We start from the raw sequence: 23,689 nt of genomic DNA on the forward strand, positions 1-23,689 counted from the left end.
CAATATTCCCAAAAGGGTTTTACAAAATTCTATTTTTAATTTTATTTTAATTATAATTTAATTCTAATTTCAATTTCATTCTATTTTAATTTTAATTCTAAAATTTTCTTGAATACTATTATCCACAACTATGAAGATGGTTTACTTAAATCTTTCTTTATAATGACTAATTCTTATAAACAGAAATCGTATTATCTGCATAATACTGTCTCACTGATGTCATGTGCTTTCTTAACCACTCCCATTCTCTTGATCAAGCTCTTGATCAAATCTCTTGATTTGTGCAAAATCGTCACAAGGTATAACAAAATTGTTCTTTTTGATTCTAAATAAAACCAGGTCTAAACCTTTTGAATTATGAAAATGAAAGTTTCCAAATATATGCAGCAATTATCTACACAATTTCAGGGAGCTGTGGTTCCCTCGACACCCATAGATACAAAGGACGCCTGGTTAAGAACTCCTGTTCTCGGACACTTGAATTCTGGCTCAGTCTCTTGTAAACACACGTCACAATGAACTTCATGTTTTCGTTGCTTAACTACAAACACCTGAAGGGGAATAATCAGAGTCACCACAATGCTGAGCATTTCTCTTCTACTCTCCATGGCTACACCTGCTGTAACCTCATACAGATAAACAGAATAAAGCAAGAGCGTTCACAGCTGGTTCTTGCCTATAAGGCTCAGAGAATGCGGACATTCTCAAACATGTGAACGAACCCCAGAGAACTCCCAGGAAGGACAGTCCCAGGAAGCAGCCGCAAAACTAGAGCCACAGTGTGTGAGAGACACCACAGAGCCACCACAACCCAAGCTCACACGAAGGACACGCATCCTTACGTCTCCGTCACACGAGGGCACCCACACACCTCTCCTGGCCTTACCCTAGTCTGCACCCCCAGCTCCGCCTCCCACATAGACACACTCGCTTCCCGTCTTTCTCACAGGGATACAAGCACCCTCCTCTGCTGCTCAAGCACCCACAAGCCTGAGCCCCGGGAAGACTCAGCCCGCGCTCCCGGCTCCCGTGTTGACAGCGCCTCACGCAATCCCACTCTCACCGCCGCTCCCCGTCCACGTGGGCTCTAAGCTACGTCTGCACAGCCCTTTCCGTAGCGACTCACGCCGACTTCTTCCTCGGACGGGGCCGCTCACGCGCGGCACGCAACAAGGGACATGCCAAAGGAGCCCCGTGTCCAAGTTACCACACCGACTGTGGGACCCGGAAAGCAGGGTCATTAAAAGTCCCGAAGTAAATCGGCTCGCCCCCAGCCCGAGCCCCGGAGACTTCTGGGAACGGCTGCGCGGCCCGGGCGTGCGCAGGCGCAGATCACTGAACTGCTGGAGCCCCGGACCTGAGGTTGAGGGCGCGTTCTGCGCTGGTCCTGGCGGGGAGAGGGCGAGTCCCTGATGGTCCTGTACCAGGGAGTTCTGAGAAAGGGTGTGCGGAGCTCTTCCCTTCCGAGGCCTTAGGCCTGTGTGTGAGGATCCGCCTTGTAGAATCGGCGACGTGGCTCTGAGGACCGTGGCGTGCTTGCATGGGTGTGAACATCTGAACGTGGGTTCATAGTCTAGCCAAACTATGTGTGTACGTGTGTGTGTATACGTGTATGCATGCTCAGGTGTGTATCTCTTTACTAAAACCTCATTACACCTGAAATGTCACAGGTACTATTATGTTTCCATTTTAGAATTGAAGCTTCTGAGATAAAAGGAGGTTACATACTGTGTACAAGTTATACAGTTTAGTGGCAAAGTTTTGTTTCCAGGTGAGATAACGTGGATAATGTGAGACCGTACTGTATAATGCCTTTTCTTTGTAGGGAAAGAGAGAGTGAACTTGGGTCCTTTTAAAGACTATCCAGAAAAAAATACTTTATTCACGTTTCACGATATTGTGCCCACCAGAAACGGACTTTTGTGACAGGGAATTTTTTCATCCCTTTCTGTTGTGTTGTGAATGATGTCGGCTTGACCGTAAAGAAGCCCATAGGTGAACTAACATCTTTAACTTGTGTTCCTGGTCATGAGATCCCATTGAAAAATATTTTCCGTCTCAGGCAGACGGACAATAAGATAAATTTTGGCTACAGACTTAAAAAATCTAGAAAGAAGGTGCTATCATAAGAATCAGGGTTGTGTCCATATGTATTTAGAATCATAAGTTTACCAAATGGGAAATATAAAGTTAGTCAAAGGATGCCCAAATTTTATCACTATTACATATTTGAAGTATTTTATCACTATTACATATTTGAAATATGTGTAGCAATTCAAAAGGTATTAACATGTTTAAAAAGGTAAGCAACCTTTCCTTATATTTATCTCAGTCATACGGTAGCTCACGTTAGAGTCTCCAACGTTTTGATTTTGTTGGTGTGTATCCTTCTGGGGAAGTTATTTTCACATACAAATACTCACATTTACTATAAAATGTATATATGTGTGTGTGTGTATATACACATATATACACAAACACATATACATAATTTCAAGTACATTTATATGTTATATGCATATACGTTTGTATTTTCCTCACACAAATGTGTTTCCAAATCAGTACATAGTGTCATAATTTCCAACAGTTGCCTAAGGGCGCAAAGTATGGCTACACCCTAATTTAAGAAACAAGTCTTCTACTAAGTATTTTAAAGAATTTCCTTTGTTAAAAGCAATACTCTAATCAGTATTCCTACATATACATCAGTTTGCTTATTTTTAGGTTGATATGTAAATTAAATTCTCAAAAGTGGGTTATGTGAATTTTGACTTGTGATGTTGACAAATTTCTCCTTAACATGACTGTACCATTTTACATTTTTGCAGTAATGTATGGAGTATTTATTTCCATACTCAACGCAACTCATTTTGCCTAGTTCTTATTCTAATGCTCCACTTTCTCCAAGCCTGAAAAAGCATCTATTTCCTTTGAATCAAGTTCAATGAGGTTTCTACACCTGTAATTTTAGCCTCATACGTCTTATAAAGAGGACAACAGTGTAATAATATTTCTGTTAAGTCTGTAGACTCAGCAAAATGAAATTTCAATCAAAGACCTATTTCTAAGATTATTTTAGGTAGCTCAACTTCAGACAACACATAAAAACTAGGCTGAGGACAGGATAGCATCTCTATTTGAAGTTTGAGTTTTATAAAAATCCTACGCAGTGTGGGCACAGAAAGCTCATGAAACAGTAGTACAAATGAGTAGGAAGGTGGTTTTTTTGGCCTCCTCCTCACTTCCTTGGTGACAGAAGTCCCACCCTAGGGTTCTGGAGATGTCTGAACACATGATATCTAGACACTGGATAAATGAGATTGATAGCAGTTTATTAATCATATATCCTCACATCCCAGGGAAGGACGACACCATACACCATGGGGGTGGTTACACTAGGGAGCAGAGTAAACCAGCAGGGGCTGTGGGAGGCTGATTTTGTAGCAGCAAGATAGGTGCCCCCTTATTTCCATGGGAAGATGTGATTGGTTTGCTTGAATAATTTTGTGGGCTAGTAGGGAGGTGAAAGCCTTTAGGTTGAGGACTAGGGTGCAGCTGATCTAGCTAATATTTGGATTACCTGGCTGAGAGCTTTTCCTACTGACTGGGGCATCTCTGGTTAGAGCAAGGGAACTCACGGGTAGGCCTTTGGGGGTCCTGTGAGGCTAAGACATTAAGATATTAAAGATATTAAGACAACAGGTGAAATTTTAGGCCTTAAAATACAGAATAAAGAAGGAAGAAACATGAAATAATTGCTCTTTAGTAATTTCATTATAAAAATTATTTCAAAATTTGGAACTGAAAAGCAGATTAAATATTCATAATAAAGCTGTACTATAAAAATCAGTATGATATTTTAGAGTGTTTTTTCCAATTAAAAAAATTTTTTTTAATGTGTATTTATTTTTAAGAGAGACAGAGTGCAAGAAGAGGAGGGGCAGAGAGAGAGGGACGGAGACACAGAATCCAAAGCAGGCTCTAGGCTCTAAGCTGTCAGCACAGAACCCAATGCGGGGCTCAAACTCACAGACTGAGAGATCATGACCTGAGCCAAAGTCAGATGCTTAACCAATTGGGCCACCCAAGTGCCGCTTTTCCAATTTTTTTTTTTGTTGTTGTGGTAAAACAGACGTAAAATTTACCATCTTCACCATCTTTAGAGCACAGATCCCTGAAATTAACCAAGACTTCAACTACGTCCTCAGTAGACTCCAGAGCTAGAAAATCATCACATCAGACAGAGTCTGCCAGTGGAATTGTTCAAGTGGAGGGACAGATTCCTGGTGCTTTCTACTACAGAATCTTCCCAGAATACTCTAGTATGTGCATTGTAAGGATTTTTTGGCGTGCATTAAAAACAAAAACACCTATCAGTATGTAACATCTGCTTTGGCTCTCAGTATCCTATGTTACTATATCTGATTACCATTTCTTTTAATAATTTTGGACAGGGGTGCCTGGCTGGCTCAGTAGGTGCAGCACGCAACTCTTGATTTTAGGGTTAAGTGCGAGCCCCACATTGGGTGTAGAGATTACTTAAAAATTTTTTTTAATAGTTTTGGACAGTGAGTCTTGAAATGCAATCACAGAGGGAATCATTGCAGGAGGGAAGGCCTGGAGTTCTAAAGATTTTAAGAACTCTGTTCAAAGTCAAAGAGAACCTACTCCTCTGTCAATTCTATTTTTTTTTTCTTTTACCTCTTTTACTAGTTTAAGTATAAAAGAAAGCCAACAATGAGTAAAAACCAAAAGGTACTCATGGATTGCCACATCTACGTGATTATCTTTTCTGGAAGGGGCATATTATCAAGTCATGTTAAACATCAAGAGAACTAGATCTCATCAAGATCACATTCTGCTAGCTGGTTTACTTACTTCTTCCTTGAGCACCAGATAACAATGTGAGACTCAGATGCCTCAGTGATTGCTGGAATTGGAAAAAAAAAATCACCTGGAACCAAAAGGGGATATTGGGTAAATTCCATAACATTTTCAGCTGCAGGGGAATGAACAGGACAACAGACGGAAGCTTTATTAGGTTGATTTCAAGGTATTTTCCCAGCCCAGACTTCCACCATAGGGATAGTGTTCCAAGCATAAGAATTCCAAATACTTCTAAATCATTTTGAAAATCTATTACTTATTTTGAAAATACAGAATCAGATATGTGGTTCTTCTAGATTAGAAGCAGGACAGTTAACAGCAAAGCTTTTATACAGTTTGCTGAGGAAAACTTTGGTTCTCCATACCTTCTTAAAGAATTCATTAAGGTTCAAAGCTGCAAGGAAACTCAATTTTCTTGTGAATGTCTACAACTGCTAAAAATATAGGAATTTTCTCTGATCGAAAAGTTGGAATGGCAAACAATGTTTCATGTTGATAAAAAGCAGAACAAGGAAACAATTCAGCAGCTGCCTGGCTTATATCATGACTAATATTATCATGACTAATATCATGACTGGGATATATTTCTGTAAAGAAGATCTGGAAAAGGATGTAGCAGCGAGACCAGCATCAATATATGCGAGACTCTATGCAGGGACTTCACCTGTTTTTGTTTGTTTCTTTAGACAAATCTGGCATGCATGAATTTATATAGAAATCCTAGAGATTTAGGTACTAAGAAACTGAAGGAACCAAAAGCAATACAGAAAAAAATCCAAATTTAATGTATTTGTCTAAGACCAAGTATAGATGGTTTCAATAAGTGAACTTTCTACTTCTTTGAAGAATAGCTTCCTCTTAAAACATAAAAAATGTTCACACACATATATACTTCAAGTAAGGCATGGGCACTGAACCAAAAATTATGATATATTTAAATAAAAAAAACTCTACCAAGACCAAAACAAAAACGTAAGCATTGTTAATATATGGGTTTATAACACTCAAGACTTCTTTGTCCTAGTTAAGTCTAACGGTCTGTAATTCTGTATTGAATCCTGCATACATTTTACAAATAGTATATAGCACATATAGTTTGTAACCTGATTTTTCTACTGACTTTTTTTCTGACACATTTTCCATGTCCTCAATAATTTTTTTTCCTATCATTTCTTGCCTGGGTATTTTATAATGTATTTAAGCAATCAAGTGATTTGGATCAGAATGCTGAAAACTGCCTGATTGTACAATAAAGGATTATCCAGCAGATTCAGGGTGCTTAAACACTCTGCATTCCAAAGACAGATCTATGTTAAGGAAAACTGGCCCTTGACTGGCTTCTGGGAAAAAACCTTTGAGTCCCTGGAATAGTTGCCTTGATATGCTGTACTGGTTTGACCAGATAATTAATACTAACAATGCAAATTAGGGTGAATGCTTGCTTTTGTATGCCCAAAGCCCTCAGCCAGCATTATCAGTTTGACCTCTGAGGAACTGGAGATTGAGAAGCTCAGGTCAGACATGTGGGTACGGCATGTCTACAAGAGCCCTAGTAAAAGCCAGGGACACAGGTTCAGATGAGCTTCTATATTTGGCACTAAGCCCGTTATCACACATAATTGCTGGAAGAAATTAGCACATCCTCATGTAATTCTAATAAGAGGCGACACCTAGAAGCTGACCTAGTGCCTCACAGACACTGCTCATCTTTCCCCTTTATTTAATCATTATCATTCACTCTAATAAACTTTAGACTTAAGTAGAGCAACTTTTCTAAATTTTGAGTCTAAATCATGAGTCCTTGTAGCAAATCATCAAGCCAGCAAGGTCTGAGACCAGTGGCACACCTCCGAAGATTACTTTCATCTTCAAATCACTAAAATGTACTTCTAGACATATTTGTTATGCCCAGAATTCATGATCCCCAAAGACCACCAGGGAGCCGAGTCCGATGCAAAAGCAAAGAGCCTTTATTCAAGCTAGCTCGAGCTCAATCCCCTACCTGCACTGACGCAGTGGTGAGATGCCAGAGAGAGCGAGCGAGTTTCAAAAGCACAAAGGTTTTATTGGGGTCTAGGGGCAGTTGGTGAGGTAATGGCTGTGGCCTCAGCCAATTGGCTGGGGGTCGTGGCCTTCCCCAGCCACACTGGGGAAGGGTCGGAGTCCTGTTCCGCAGGTCAGCGGGCATGTTTTGATCCGGAAGTTACTCAAGGTGGAGGACACAGAACAAGATGGAGTCGGCCAGCGTAGGACCGCCCTTTGAGTATTCCTTGCTTTTCACAGGGAAAATGTTTGAAAGAATGCTATTTTGATTACTATCATTAAATTCTAATTCTTTATTTGTATCCACTGTTGCTTTATATTGGCTGAGAGTTTATTTTTCTAGCTTTGTACATTGAATGCTTATTCATCATTTTATCAATTTTACCAAGCCAGCAAAATAACACGCATTGAATAGGTTTTGGAAATAGATTAGTGAACAGAAACAAAGTTCTATCATTCATTCTCAGCTCCCTACATGCCTTGAATCTCCAAAGAGTAGGAGACTGGCAATTTCCCAACTGATACATGGGACTTTGATTTTCATTCTTCTGGCCCTAACTTCAATTTAAATTTCCCATTACTTCAGGGCATATACATGATATTATAAACTTTGAAAAGGAAATGACAAAATAGATCTCTACGGTAGCAACATCTACCAGTCACCATTATAACCATAACATCTTGCCTCCTTAATACTGGAAAAACCCAACACTAATATACTTTTTAATGCATCACCTATGTAGTATCCTTGCCAAAAATTTAACTGAAAATTCCATGCACGTTGTAGGCATGAAAAAATTGAGATTCCTATTTTTTTCCCTTGTCACTGTTTATTTAAAAAAAATTTTTAGGGGCGCCTGGGTGGCTCAGTCGGTTAAGCGTCTGACTCAGGCTCAGGTCATGATCTCGCAGTTTGTGAGTTCAAGCCCCGCGTCGGGCTCTGTGCTGACAGCTCAGAGCCTGGAGCCTGTTTCAGATTCTGTGTCTCCCTCTCTCTCTGACCCTCCCCCGTTCATGGTCTGTCTCTCTCTGTCTCAAAAATAAATAAACGTTAAAAAAATTTTTTTAAATAAAAAATAAATTTTTACAGTATAATTACCATAGTGTTTTATTACCTTCAGGTGTACAATATAGTGATTCAACAATTCTATAGATTACTCAGTACTCATCATGATCTGTGTACTCTTGGTCCCCTTCACCAGTTTTATCCATTCTCCCCTACTCCCCACAGTGGTAACCATCAGTTTGTTCTCTATAGTTAAGAGTCTGTTTTTTGGTTTGTCTATTTTTTTCTTCATCTGTTTCTTATTTTTTTAAGTTTATTTATTTTGTTTTGAGAGAGAGAGCATGTGCAAGCTGGGGAGGGGCAGAGAAAGAATCCCAAGCAGGCTCTGTGCTGTCAGTGCAGAGTCTGACACAGGGCTTGATCTCATGAGATGGTAACCTGAGCAGAGATCAAGAGTTGAATGCTTAGCCAATTGAGCCACCTAGGTGCCCCTTGTTTTGTTTCTTAAATTTCACATATGAGTGAAATCATATGGTATGTCTTTCTCTGACTTATTTCACTTAGCATTATATCCTGTAGATCCATGTTATTGCAAATGGCAAAATTTTCATTCTTTTTTTATGGCTGAGTAATATTCCACTGTAGATATGCCCACATCATCTTTATCCATTCATCAGTTGATGGCCACGTGGGCCACTTTCATAGTTTGGCTATTGTAAATAATGCTGCAATAAACATGGGGTGCATACATCTTTTCGAATTAGTGTTTTTGTATTCTTTGGGTAAATATCCAGTAGTGAAAATACTGGGTGCTATGTTAATTCTATTTTTAATTTTTTCTGGAAACTCCATACTGTTTTCTTCAGTGGCTACACCAGTTTGCCTTGCCACCACAGTGCCTGAGGTTTCCTTTTTCTCCACATCCTCACCAATATTTGCTATTTCTTATGTTGCTGACTTTAGCCATCTTGACAGTTGTGACATGGTATATCATTGTGGTTTTGTTTTGCATTTCCCTGATGATGAGTGATGTTGAGCATCTTTTCATATGTCTGTTGGTCATTTTGTCTTCCTTGGAGAAATGTTTGTTCATGTCTTCTCATTTTTTAATTAGATTGTGTGTGTGTGTTCTGTAAATTTTTATATTTTGGGGGTACTAACCCTTTATCGGATATGTCATTTGCAAATATCTTCTCCCATTCAGTAGGTTGCCTTTTAGTTTTGTTGACTGTTTCCTTTGCTGTGCAAAAGCTTTTATTAAAAAAAATTTTTTTTAATGTTTTTTTATTCCTGAGAGACACAGCAAAAGAAGGTGAGGGGCAGAGAGAGGGAGACACAGAATCCGAAGCAGGCTCCAGGCTCCAAGATGTCAGCACAGAGCCCGACATGGGGCTTGAACTCACAAACTGTGAGATCATGACCTGAGCCAAAGTTGGATGCTTGACCGACTGAGCCACCCAAGCACCCCAAAAGCTTTTTCTTTTGATGTAATCTCAATAGTTTTTGTTTTTGCTTCCCTTCCCTCAGGGGACCTATCTAGAAAAATGTTGCTACAGATGATGTCAGAGAAATTACTGCCTATGCTGGCTTCTAAAATTTTAATCGTTTCCTATCTCACATTTAGGTCTTGAATCCATTTTGAGTTTATTTTTGTGTATCGTGTAAGAAAGTAGTCCAGTTTCCCCAACATCATTTATTGAAGAGACTGGTTTTTTTTTTCAGTTGCATATTTCTGCCTCCTCTGTTGAAGATTAATTGACCATATAGTCATGGGTTTACTTCTGGGTTCTTTATTCTGTTCCATTGACCTATGTGTCTGTTTTTATGCTAGTACCATACTGCTTTGATTACTACAGCTTTGTAGTATATCTTGAAATCTGGGATTGTGATACCTCCAGTTTTGTTCTTTTTCAAGACTGCTTTGGCTATTCAGGGTTTAATTTGCCATTGTTTAAATAGTCAGATATTCCATTAAAACAGGAGTGACACTGAAATCATAACTATATTATGAATTCTCTCATTTGGTGAAGACATACCTATAAAGACTAACATTCAATAATTTCTCACCAGTGTGAACTGGCTGATATTAAAAAAGTTTGGGCCATACCTAAAGGCATTCTCACATTCCTTATGTTCTTAGAGTTTCATTATCTGTATGCATTCCCTGATGTGCTTTAAGGGCTGAACCATATCTGAAGGCTTTTCCACACTTCTTACACACGTAGGGTTTTTCACCAGTATGAATTCTCCCATGTTGAACAAGGTTTGAAGCACGACTAAAGGTCTTCCCGCATTCCTTACAATCATAGGGTTTCCCACCAGTATGAATTTTCTGATGCTGTGTAAGGTATCCATACATTTTAAAGGATTTCCCACATTCCGTACATTCATAGGGTTTCTTATCAGCATGGATACTCTGATGTGCAGTAAGGTGTGAACTACGTCTAAAGGTTTTCCCACATTCCTTACATCTAAAAGGTTTCTCATCAGTATGAATACTCTGGTGTAGAGTTAGATTTCTATAGAAAGTAAAGGTTTTCCTACATATTTTACACTCATAGGGTTTCACACCAGTATGAATTTTTTGATGTTGATTAAGATACCCATGCAAACTAAAGGTCTTTCCACACTCTTTACATTCATAGGGTTTCTCACCAGTATGGGTTTTCTGATGTTGAATAAGGTTTGAGCCAGTACTATAGGCCTTCCCACATTCCTGACATTCAAAAAGTTTCTTACCAGTATGAATACTCTGATGTCGAATAAGATTTCTAGACAAAGTAAAGGCTTTTTTACATTCCTTACATTCAAAGTGTTTCACACCAGTATGAATTTTCTCATGTTGATGAAGGTATCCATATAAGCTAAAGGCTTTTCCACATTCCTTACATTCATAAGGCTTCTCACCTGTGTGAGTTTTCTGATGTTGAAAAAGTTTTGAGCCAGTAGTATAGGCCTTCCCACACTGCCTACATTCAAAAAGTTTCTCGCCAGTGTGAATACACTGATGTCGAGTAAGATTTCTATACAAGGTAAAGGTTTTCTTACATTCCTTACATTCATATGGTTTCCCACCTTTATGAATTCTCTGATGTAGAATAAGGTATGAGGCAGTGGTATAGCCCTTTCCACATTCTTTACATTCATATGGTTTTTTACCAGTATGAACACTCTGGTGTACAGTAAGTTGATGACCTCTTTTAAAGGCCTTTCCACATTTCTCACATACATAAGGTTTCTCATCAGTATGGATTTGCCCATGTTCAACAAGGTTTGAGCGCCTACTAAAAGCCTTCCCACACTCCTGACATTTATAGGGCTTCTCACCAGTATGAATTCTTTGATGAATTCTAAGGTGTCCACCTTGACTAAAGGCCTTCCCACATTCCTGACATTCATAAGGCCTCCCGCCAGTGTGGATTCTCTCATGCTGAATGATGTGTGAGGCATAAATAAAGGCCTTCCCACATTCCCTACATTGATAGGTTTTCTCACCAGTATGAAATCTCTGATGTACAGTAAGTTGATAACCGCTTTTAAAGTTCTTCCTGCATTCTGAACATTGATAGGGTTTCTCACCAGTATGAAATCTTTGATGTAGGGTAAGTTGATAGCCACTACGAAAGTTCTTCCCACATTCTTTGCATTCATAGGGTCTTTCGCCAATATGAAACCTGTGATGTAGAATAAATTGATAGCCACTACTAAATTTCTTCTGACATTTCTTACATTCATAGAGTTTCTCTCTGTTATATATGCTCTGATGTTGTGTAGAAGATACATCTTTTTCATAAGTGGGCATTTCTACATAGCTGATTACCTCACAATGTAAATCCAAACCTGAAAGAAAAGAAGAAAACAAAAAAATATTTATATTTCTTATACAGAGAATATGGGACTTCTGTGAAAGAAATATGAACCAACACTTGTAATAAATGAAGCGCTTACTGAATTGTAAAATATGGCTATGAACTTTTTGAAAGGTCAAGAAATTCAGAGATGTATGTGAAGTTACATAAGATAGTGAAGTTTCTGAAATTTAGGTGTGGACCACGATCTTTGGCAAGCTTGTTATAAATCTGATATCCTGCCTGTGTCACGGACAACTACATTAGAAGTGAGAGGAAAAAAAATACCTTGGATGGCATCTTTATTTTGAATCTATCACTGATTTAAATACAGATCAAAGGTTAAGAATTCATCCTAGGTTTGTCCAGTGATTTCTCTTTACTCCTGGAATACGATCCAAACCCCTTTCTGAGGATAGCAGGACTCCTCCTTACCTATATGGCATCATGTCCAAACACCGACCCCTCTGCGCCCTGTCTCCTTCTTTTCAGCATTTAGAATATGGTACAAACTTCCCTATCACTTGATGCTTTCCACAGATGATTTCATCTGACCAGAATCCTTAGACCTGAGCACTTTGTAGGTTGATCCTTCTCATCCTTTAGTCTCAGGATGAATATCCTATCCTTAGAAAGGCTGCACCTGCTAACTCTAAGTATTATACCCATGTCTCCCTTTTTATGGTCTAGCACTTCATTCCTTCCACCATCCCTTTGTTTCCAATTATGATATCATTAATTTCCTTGATATATTTTTTTAAGATACAAAAATTTTTTTAAATGTTTATTTTTGAGAGAGAGAGACAGACAGACTGTGAGCAGGGAAGGGGCAGGGGGGGGGGCACAGAATCCGAAGCAGGGTCCAGGCTCTGAGCTGTCAGCACAAAGACTAATGCAGGACTTGAACCCATGAACTGCAAGATCATGACCTGAGCTGAAGTTGGATGCTTAACTGACTGAGCCACCCGGGCGCCCCTCCTTATTTGATATTCTAAACAGTTCCCTAAACTTCCCCCAGAGCAGACACAATTCTTCCTTTTTCATCACTGAATTACAGGGTTATGATGTATTATAGGTGCTAAATAATTAATTGATCTTATCTTCAGTTCTGTTATTCCTTCTCCATTCTAAATATACTAAATCTGTGTTGGTTCATCTCCTTTACCACATCCTTTCTTCCTTTCCCTTATTTTCAAGACCAGCCATCCTTCTACTTCCCGGATAAGTATTTTGATATGTTTTCAGTCAATTCACAGATATGTACTCAAATCAAATAAGAAATTCCTTCCATGTGGAGATGCTGGAAAGAATCAAGAAATTATAATATGGAGGAATGTTTTGGGGTACCAGAGTGTCTGGGACTGACTGTTAAAAGGAAATATCAGATATAAGCTGGAAGATGGCAATCGAGATTCAGGAAAAGACTCAGGAGTATCAGTGCAGAATGAAGGGGGCATGAGTCAAGGGCAAAGAGTATTCATCTGTGACTCAATTGTGGGATGTGTATAGCAGGTGGAATGATACATACTCTGACCTCAGAAAATAATGCTGAAAATAAGAGCAACATCAGAAAACAAAAAGCACTCCATCTAGAAAACTAAAGGCTCTTTACTAATTAAATGCTAGATCAATAAATGTAGTGGACAACCAGCAGAGGCAGAATGGATAACCACACAAATTTTGACTTGGACGTCAAGACTGATGATGACATGCATACATCATGTTAAGTGTGAAATGATTTATTACTCGTATAATGAGGCTTCCTAGAAAGAGCAGAGTGGTTCTTAAATACATCTGAAAAGGACTTGAGTGATTTGAAAGAGATTGACTTAGGTTTTTGTTTGTTTTTTTTTATGCTGGTTAGGGTGTGGTGCAGGGCTGAGGGTTCCTGGGCAGGGGTTTGCATGGTTTGAACTTTCCATGGGAACCAATGTAGGGAGCTCTCAGGCTTTTTATCAACTTCCCCAAAAGTGGAGCAGAAGGAGAGGTGGGGCTTGAAAGCTGTCAGCAGTCAAAAATAAAAAAACAGAGTATCTTTATTGTACTAAGGTGAACAGTGAAACTAGAGAAATATAACCAGGCAAAAGATGAAAATACATTTCAGAAGGTACAACATCCAGCCCTAATGCCCAGAGAAAAGCTGTCACCTTGACACAAATTAAATAATTTACTAATAAAAGCTTAGAAAAAAACATCAAAGTAAGTGAGAGGAAAACAAAAAGAATAAAGATAAAAAACCAGACTTTAATGAGTTTGGAAACAGAAAATCAACATACAAATTCAAAAAGGTATCTCTTGGGGAAAAAAATCAACATGTGATGGTACACTAGCTAAACTAATTAACAAAAGGGAGAACAAACAAAAAATTTAAATTGTGAAAGGGAAAGACAAAGAGAAAAATATTGATCAAAAACTATCCTACAAAGGACAAAAATCTGAAACAGGTCAATTTTCATGGAATAGAAAAAAATGTCAAAAAGGCTAGTAGCTGGGGTGCCTAGGTGGCTCAGTTGATTGAGCTTCCAACTCTTGATTTTGACTCAGGTCAAGGGATTGAGCCCTGTGGTGGGCTCTGCGCTGAGTGTGGAGTCTGCTTAAGATGCTCTCTCTCTCTCTCTCTCTCTCTCTCTCTCTCTCTCTCTGTTCCTCTCCCTACTCACGTGCACACTCTCTCTAAAAGGAAAAAAAGGCTAGTATAGCAATCAGCACCCTGATCATTTACACTGTCATCTCTAAATATCCAATATTATGATCAGAGAATCCTTAAAGAAATATTTATTTATTTTTATGAGAAGAGAGAGAAAGAGAGAGAGAGAGAGAGAGAGGGAGAGAGAGAATCTTAAGCAGGCTCCACGCTCAGTGTGGAGCCTGATGTGGGGCTTGATGCCACAATCCTGGGATTATGACCTGAGCTGAAATCAAGAGCCAGACACTCAACTGACTGAGCCACCCAGGCGCCCCTAGAAATGTTGGATTCCAAGACCAAGGCAGGGAAGATACAAGATAATGCTCACAAATCTTGGGCTAAAAAAGTAAGGAAAGTTTAAAAGATTTATGGCTTTGTTGAAAAACACACGCTTCTGAATATTATGCTGTGTTTGGTCATAATTGTGAAAATTAAAAAAAAAAAAGCAGGAAAAGCGATCATGTTAGATTAAACATATTAAGTAAATGAAAGATAGATAAAAATATAATGATGGGGTGCCCTGGTGGCTCAGTCAGTTGAGCCACCAACTCTTAATTTCGACTCTGGTCATGACCCCAGGGTTGTAGGAATGATCCTGTCTCAGGCTCTTCGCGGAGTGTGAAGCCTACTTAAGATTCCCTCTCTCTCCCTTTGCCCTTCCCCTGCTCTCTCTCTCAAATAAAAAAAAAATATTATTTTTCAGATAACAGAAGCCATTTCCCAGTTATTTTTTCATTAACTAATGTGCAACGAAAAATCAAATATATTCTTTCTTTTTTTTTCAAATATATTTTCCTGTGCATTCCAATCAATTTATATTTCAACATAACCAAATAGCCAAATAGATCGTGTCAATAAAAAACTGTAGAAATCATGATAGAATTGAAAGAAACAACTACCTTACAATTCCCAATCGTATTAAGTATACTGTTCTTACAACTATGAAGAGAGTAATTGCTGCAGAACTGATTGCTGTCATAATGCCGAAGCAAGATCAGAGGGACTTCTGTTCAGTTACAAAAGCAAAAAATATAACTGAATGATGAAGGAATCAAGCTGTTTTAACATTCCAAAACTAACAGTGTAATCCAATACATGTTGTGTCTTTTGATAGAGTACCCATAACTGCCTATGATGTACTTGAGCCACAAATGTTTAATGTGAATCCCTCAAGAGAGAAAATAATTTCCAATCTACAAAAATACAAAGGGTAGAGAATAAACAAACTATACCACGGACAGTACTGAGATAAGTTCAAAAGATGGCAAATTTTGCAATATAAGTGGCCTTGTCTCTTCAAAGTGTTAGTATTAGAAATAAAGGGAATGTTTTAGATTAAGAGGGATTTCAGTGATATGATAAAGAGACAATGCACAGTCTTGCATTGGGATACTGATTTGAACAAATCAGATTGGGCCAAATGGGGTAATATGAATAGAATTTGGGTTTTGAAGATGCAATAAAATAAAAATGTAATAGAAATATAAAATAGAAAAATCACTGATAAAGAAATCAGGTTATAAAACAGTAAGAATATGATGTCTCTTTAATAAAAAGAGGAACATGTATATGCATGTATGTCTTATATCCACTAAGGTGTTAAAGTGGTAGGAATAAGGTATTTTAATATCTTGAAAACACTTTTGCCTGTCTCTATTTTCTAATTTTCTACAATGCACATGGAGGATTGTTTAATAAGGGTTATTAATTTTGTGTTCATCTATTAACACAGCCTGAAATAAACCAAATATTGACACAATCCAAACTCTGGGTGCGACATTTAATAAACGTGGACCTAGAACTTAATGGCTATAAGCCAAATATTGCAGAATTCAGTTCCTTTTCAGTCACAAATTACTTATAAAAACAGACCATAAACTGTGCTATAAATCAAGTCTCTACATATTTCAAAGGATCAAAAGCATACAAATTATCTTGTCTGATCACAAGTTATACTAGAAATTAATATTATAAAAAATATATATTATCAACATATATTGGGAAATTAAGAAGTGCTTGTAGTTGATCAATGCACCAAAACAAACTGTGCCCTACACTACAATAATAGTTATAAACTTTAAAAATCAATGTTTTGGGGCGCCTGGGTGGCACAGTCAGTTAAGCGTCCGACTTCAGCCAGGTCACGATCTCGCGGTCCGTGAGTTCGAGCCCTGCGTCAGGCTCTGGGCTGATGGCTCGGAGCCTGGAGCCTATTTCCGATTCTGTGTCTCCCTCTCTCTCTGCCCCTCCCCCGTTCATGCTCTGTCTCTCTCTGTCCCAAAAATAAATTAAAAAACGTTGAAAAAAAAATCTAAAAATCAATGTTTTGACTGAAAATTAAAAGCAAATGGAACTAACTGCACATAAGCACTACCAAGTTAGTAAATTTGTTTCTCATGGGAAAACAATTCTGAAGCCATGTTCCATGTACACTGGGGGTGAACAAATAAGTAAATGGATGATGGAAGTTAGAAGCCAGTTTTGTCACTGTTGGAGGAGAAAGTTACAGATAAACGAGACAAGAAGGCTAGAATGCATCCTGAAATACTGGATGGGAGTTGCAGACATCAGTAAGAACTCATGTTTAGCTTAATGTAAATACAGACAGATAGATAATAAAATAATTACAGATACATGTATATATACATGGGTGACTATGCAGACATTTATTACCTAGCTAGGTTGTTTAGACGGCATAGAAGCAATGGCATACCAGCAGCAATTAGTATACCTAGTTCTCAGATCTTGGTTTCTAAATACTATCTTCCAGTAAAAGAAACCAGGGCTCCTAAGAGAAATGGCTGATTCTAGGACCAGGGAAGGGGAAAAAACAAAATGAATCTGAAAACAGTACCAGGAAAGAAATCCTCAAAAAACAAAAGGATGGGGATATTATATGGACACAAGAACCAAACTAAAAGAGCTATCAATGTTCAAAGCAAAAGAAATAACATTTAATTGTAACTCAAAGTCTAAAATAAATATGGATAAGCCCACACTGAAATAAAGGGGGAAGAGACAAATCTTTTTTTTTTTAATTTTTTAAATGTTTTGTTTATTTTTGAGAGAGAGAGAGAGAGCACGCACAAGCAGGGGAGGGGCAGAGAGAGGGAGACACAGAATCCAAAGCAGGCTCCAGGCTCTGAGGTGTCATCACAGAGCCCGATGCGGGCTTGAACCCATGAGCTGTGAGATCGTGACCTGAGCTGAAGTTGGACGCCCAACTGACTGAGCCACCCAGGTGCCCCAAGAGACAAATCTTTTATACAGAATTCCGGATAAAATATATAGATTTCCTACCCTACAGAAGCTTAATTCCCAATCCAGGCCTCCTGCCCCCCAGGGTAAGCTAGACTTAGTGAGCTGCTTCTAAAGAGTAGAGTATAGAAAAGGAAAAATAGTAACTTTGGAGGGGAGAAAGAAGGTTAACATCACCAGTGGATATCATGTACCCCGCACATGATGCGATGAAAAGGACATTTCACTTCTGCTGCAGTCTTTCTAAAAACCCCTATCTCCAGTGTAAGCATGAGAAAAACAACAGACCCAGAATAGGGAATATTCTGCAGGACCTGGTAGGGTCTGTCAAGACAGTCAAATTCCTGAAAGACAAGGAAAGATTAAAAAACTGTCACAAACCAGGAGAGACTAGAAGAGAGACTGGGAGACATGAAAAATAAATGCAATGTGGTACCCAGAATGGAAGGATCCTGGAACAGAAAAATGACATTAATGGAAAAACTGGTGAAATACACAAATAGAATCTAGAGTTTAGTTAATATGAAAGTCATTTTCTTAGTTTTGACAAATGTATCTGAATGATGTTAAGATGTTAACAATGATAGAAATCAGGAGAGATATATACAGAAGTCTCTCTACTGTCTTTGTAACTTTCTATAAATCTAAAATCATTCTAAAATAAAGTTTACTAAAAAAAGATAATTACATACCACCTCTGTAATAGTCTGGGTAAAAATGTTTAACCTTATTCTAATCATAAGAAGAAAACATCAAACCTAGAAAGCAGATATTCCATGAGAAAACTACACTGGATGCTACAAAATAATCAAACTCAAAGGGGAAAAAAAAAGGTAGGATGACAGTAAGATACAAAGCCTCACATCCAAATACAGTATATGAGTCTGGAATGGATCCTGGAAACAAATTTTACAAATGGCATTTTTGGAGAAAAGTTCAAAAACTGAAATATGGACTCTATGTTAGATGTAGGGCTGAATTGCTATGATAATAATAGTGTGACTACATAGAAGTTTTTAGTTTTAGGAAATGCATACAGAAGTGTTTGAGAGTTAAAATTTAATGGTAACTGCTACTTACCATCAAGTGAGCCAAGAAGAAAGGTGCATATATAGAGAGAAAAAGGCAAATGTTAATACCCAAAGTTAAATCTGTGTGAAGGCTAATTAACTAACATATATATGCATACATACACACACACACACACACACACACATATATACACATATACTTTTTTTTTTTTTTTTTTAAGTAGGCTTCACACACAGCATGGAGCTCAACATGGGGCTTGAACTCATGACCTTAAACTCCTGAGATCAAGACCTGAGCTGAGATCAAGAGCTGGATGCTTAACTGACTGAGCCACCCAGGCACCTCAACTACATATATGTTTTTAATATTCTCATTTGGCTTGATGAATTTTAAAAACAAAAAGCTGGGAGAAAGAAAATAGTGGACCTAAGGTAGTATTTCCTAAACTTTTATACAGAAATTTTGAGCCAAGGGGTGCCTGGGTGGCTCAGTCAGTTAAGCATCTGACTTTGGCTAAGGTCATGATCTTGCGGTTCATGGGTTTGAGCCCAGTGTTGGGCTCTGTGCTGACAGCTTGGAACCTGGACCCTGCTTTGGATTCTGTGTCTCCCTCTCTCTCTCTCTCTCTCTCTCCCTCCCCCACTCACACTCCATCTCTTTCTCAAAAATAATAAACATTAACAACAAAGAAATTTTAAACCAAATTATATTATCTGCATCCATTCCAATCTAATGTAGTTACAGTAGAAAAAAATTATACAACAGATATGCATACATGTGAGAAAACATGAAAATTAATCGCCTAAACATTTATTGCAAGAAGCCAGAAAAAGAGCAACAAAATAAAAACAAATTAGAAAGAAAGATAGAAGTCATCTTACAAAATAGAGCCCACAAAAACCATAGAGGATCCACAATGCCGATATTGTATTTCAAAGCAATGTTACTAATGTGATTCTCTCAAGACTGATAAAGAGGAAGGAGACTGCAGCAATATCCAACGCAGGGATGAGAGCTAAGAGGGACCTCACTTATCAGCCCTCCACACCTCAAATGCAGTAAAATGACATCATGAAAAAAACCCATTATGTTAATAATGTGGATGAAATGCATAAATCTCTAGAAAGTAACCTCTATAAAATCAACACACAGAAAACTTCAACAATTCTAGCATGGTGTAATCTGAGTTTTATTATTTAAAAAAACTTTTTTTTTTTTTTTAGTAATCTCTACCCACAGTGTGGGGCTCAAACCTACAATGCCAAGATCGGGTGTCACATGCTCTAATAACCAAGCCAGCCCAGTACCCCAATCTGAGTAAGTTTTTTAAAAAAATCTACAATGGTAACTGAAGGTCCAGATGGTTTTTCTGGAATATTTCATCAACCCAACCATGTCAAAAGGGGGTAAAGGGTACATTCTCCTAAACACATTCATAAAGCTAACATAATCATTATATCCAATCTTAAAAAGTAAGAATATAGTTTAATCTCATTCATGAAACATAAAGGAAATATTAAAAATTCAAATCTAACAATATTGAAAAGGGATAATATATGAACACACCATGACTAGAACTGGATTCCAGAATTCAGTCAATAAACAGAATCCAACACAGTAACAGAACAATGGAGAAAAAAAATCTCATGATTATGTCAATAAATGCAGAAAGAATAATTCCTGAGAATAATTTTAGCAATTATGTAAAACAGAACCTCCGCTCTGTGAAAAATATTTATATTAATTTTTAGACATACACACTTGGGGTGTCTGCCTGGTTCAGTCAGAAGAGCATGTGACTCTTGATCTCTGGGTCATGAGTTTGAATTCCATGTTGAGTGTAGAGATTATATACAAACATATATACACATACACTTAAAAAAAAAAAGAAAAAAATACCCTTATTTGTGGAACTATCCTTATTCTCAGGAGACGTTTGCTGAATGATTCATGGGTCAAGTCATGATGCCTAAGACATGCCTTCAAATACCTCCATAAATGTAGTGTAGAAAGAAATAAAATAGATATGGCAAAATCTTACCAGTTGGTGATCTATGTAAAAATCATTTTCATGGTTTTGCACTTTGAATACTAATTAATTTTACTATTATAGAGCAAGAAAAACCACCTTTACTGGGAGAGTGTCCTGGAGTTTTTACCTTTAGTCCTTTTCTTACAGATATGTGGAACTTTTGGTATATTGCCTTAAAGATATGCTAGGATGTGGATTGTCTAGATTTACTACTTTTTCATTCATTTGTCCTTTTTGGAGGACCTATTGGGAGACAAGTTGCAGAAGGCCATGACTGCTTTTAGCTATAGAGCTAATGCTCCATAAATTGTTCCAGGTCATTGAAAAAGAAGGAAAGCTTCCTAATTCTTTTATAATTTTTATGAAAAAAATATTAATATCTAAACCTGATAAGAGACACTAAAAGAAAATATGGGCCAAAATAACTTCTGAATATCAAGAGAGACCATATAAAATACTAACAAAGAAAAATCCAAGCAAACAGGAGCTCAGGGATACTTCCACAACATAAAATACACACACACACACACACACACACACACTCTTTCTCTCTCTCTCCCTCTCTCCCTCTCTCTCTCTCTCTCATTTCTAAAGCTAGTATCTTATTAGGTGGGGAAACAGGATTTCTGCTGAGATCAAGAACAAATCGAGGAAGCTGACTATCTCTGCAATTATTCAAAACTGTACTAAAGAGGTGGCTCAGTCAGTTAAGCGTCTGACTTTGACTCAGGTCATGATCTCACAGTTTGTGGGTTTAAGCCCCGGTTTGGGCTCTGGCTGACAGTTCTGAGCCTGGAGCCTGCTTCAGATTCTGTGTCTCCCTCTCTCTCTGCCCCTCCCCTGCTCATGCTCTTTCTCTGTCTCTCAAAAATGAATAAACATTAAAAAAAATTTTTTTTAACTGTACTAAAGATATTAACTATTCGATTAGACAAGATAAATCAGAGATAGGAAAAGAGGTAAAGAACAAATAAAACTATCCCTATTTATAGATGATATAATAGTATACCAGGATATAAAGAGTAAAACTTTTTAAAAATAAGACCAAGGGTACCAATCCAGAAACAAAATTAAGAAAGAAATGCCATTTACAACTATACCAAAAAGAATAAAATACGTAGGAATAGGTTGAACAAAAGAAGCCTGAGATCTATACATTGACAATTTTAAAATACTGTGGAAAGAAATTAAATACCTAAATAAAAGGAGAGACCTCTCAGGTTCATGAAGGACAATACTGCTAAGATTACAATGCTCCACAAACTGATCAACAGATGCAATGCAATCCATTGCATCAAAATGTCAACTGCTCTTGTCGCTGAAAATGACAATCTGATTATATAGAAATATAGGAGGGACGCCTGGGTGGCGCAGTCGGTTAAGCGTCCGACTTCAGCCAGGTCACGATCTCGCGGTCCGTGAGTTCGAGCCCCGCGTCGGGCTCTGGGCTGATGGCTCGGAGCCTGGAGCCTGTTTCCGATTCTGTGTCTCCCTCTCTCTCTGCCCCTCCCCCGTTCATGCTCTGTCTCTCTCTGTCCCAAAAACTAAATAAAAAACGTTGAAAAAAAAATTAAAAAAAAAAAAAGAAATATAGGAGGCTCCAAATAGCCAAAATAACTTTGAAAACAAACAAAAAAGAACAAAATAACAGAAATCACACTTCCTGATTTCAAAACTTACTACAATGCTACAATAAATCAAGACAGTATGATGCTGGCATATACAGATATATAGATCAATGGAATAGAATGCAGAGTGCAGAAATAAAATCTCAAATTATGATCAATTCATTACTGAAAAGGGAACCAAAAAAATTCAATGAAGTCTTAAGCAACAGTGTTAGGAACAAGTGGATATTCACACACAAAAGAATGAAGTTGGAACCTCACACCGTATAGCGCACATGAAAATTAACTCAAAATGGATCAAAGGCCAAATGTCAGAACTAAAACTAATAACTGCTTAGAAAAAAAACACTGCAGTAAATTTTTGAGACTTTGGATAACACAATGATTTCCTAAGTATGATACTAAAAGCAAAGCAACAAAAGAAATAATAGAATGGAATATTATTCGGCCACAAAAAAGAATAAAGTATTGATGCTTCATATTATGTTGATGAATCTCAAATATTATGAAAGACATTCATAAAAGGCTACATATTACATGATTCTATGTATATAAAAATATTCCTAATAATCAAATATTTAGAGACAGAAAGTAGACTAGTGGTTTATCAGATGCTGGGTATACAGAGTGACTGCTAGTGGGTATCAGGTATCAGGTTTCTTCATGGGGTGATGGGTTATACACTGGTGATGGCTGCACAAAATGGATTATATAAAAAAACACTGACTTGTTCACTTTAAGAAAGAGCCTTTTTGCCCTTTTTGTGTTTTTTAAACGTTTATTTTTCAGAGAGAGAGAGCACGCAAGCTGGGGAGGGGCAGAGAGAAGGAAACAGAAGATCTGAAGCAGGCTCAGTGCTGTCAGTGCAGAGCCTGTTGTGGGGCCTGAACCTACGAACCGGGAGATCATGACCTGGGCCAAAGTCAGACGCTTAACCAACTGGGCCACCCAGGCACCCCTGACTTGTTCATTTTGTTTAAGAAAAATTTGGGTGGGGCAGGGGGCGCCTGGGTGGCTCAGTCGGTTAAGCAACTGACTTAGGCGCAGGTCATGACCTCATGGTTAGTGAGTTGAAGCCCCGCGTAGGGCTCTGTGTGGACAGCTCAGAGCGTGGAGGTTGCTTCGGATTCTGTGTCTCCCTCTCTCTCTGCCCCTTCCCTGCTCACACACTCTCTCTCCTCTCTCAAAAATAAATGAATATTTTTTAAAAAAATGGGGTGCCTGGGTAGTTCAATTGGATAAGCATCTGACTTCAGCTCAGGTTATGAT

General features: G+C 38.1%; 1 protein-coding gene and 1 long non-coding RNA gene across 10 annotated transcripts in view; one reads left to right on the plus strand and one right to left on the minus strand.

The window, feature by feature from the left end:
- LOC131500309 (zinc finger protein 585A) overlaps nucleotides 1-23,689 on the minus strand; it is a 111,786-nt gene that overhangs the window by 19,136 nt on the left and 68,961 nt on the right. For 6 of the 9 annotated variants that reach the window (XM_058709345.1, XM_058709340.1, XM_058709343.1 and 3 more), the window contains one exon: nucleotides 8,003-11,776. In XM_058709345.1, coding sequence (XP_058565328.1) covers nucleotides 10,065-11,776 — 1,712 coding nt within the window. In that variant the 3' untranslated portion in view covers nucleotides 8,003-10,064. Of the gene's footprint in view, nucleotides 1-1,063; nucleotides 11,777-23,689 lie in introns of those variants that run through there. The other 3 variants (XM_058709348.1, XM_058709346.1, XM_058709349.1) reach the window with 3 other exon arrangements.
- Nucleotides 1,289-3,849, plus strand: LOC131500340 (uncharacterized). Its single transcript, XR_009256244.1, has 2 exons — nucleotides 1,289-1,594; nucleotides 1,625-3,849. It is a non-coding gene; the product is annotated as an uncharacterized LOC131500340 (long non-coding RNA).

The sequence above is a fragment of the Neofelis nebulosa genome, chromosome 17 (assembly GCF_028018385.1).
Source record: "Neofelis nebulosa isolate mNeoNeb1 chromosome 17, mNeoNeb1.pri, whole genome shotgun sequence".
In the NCBI taxonomy this organism is placed as follows: Eukaryota; Metazoa; Chordata; class Mammalia; order Carnivora; family Felidae; genus Neofelis; species Neofelis nebulosa.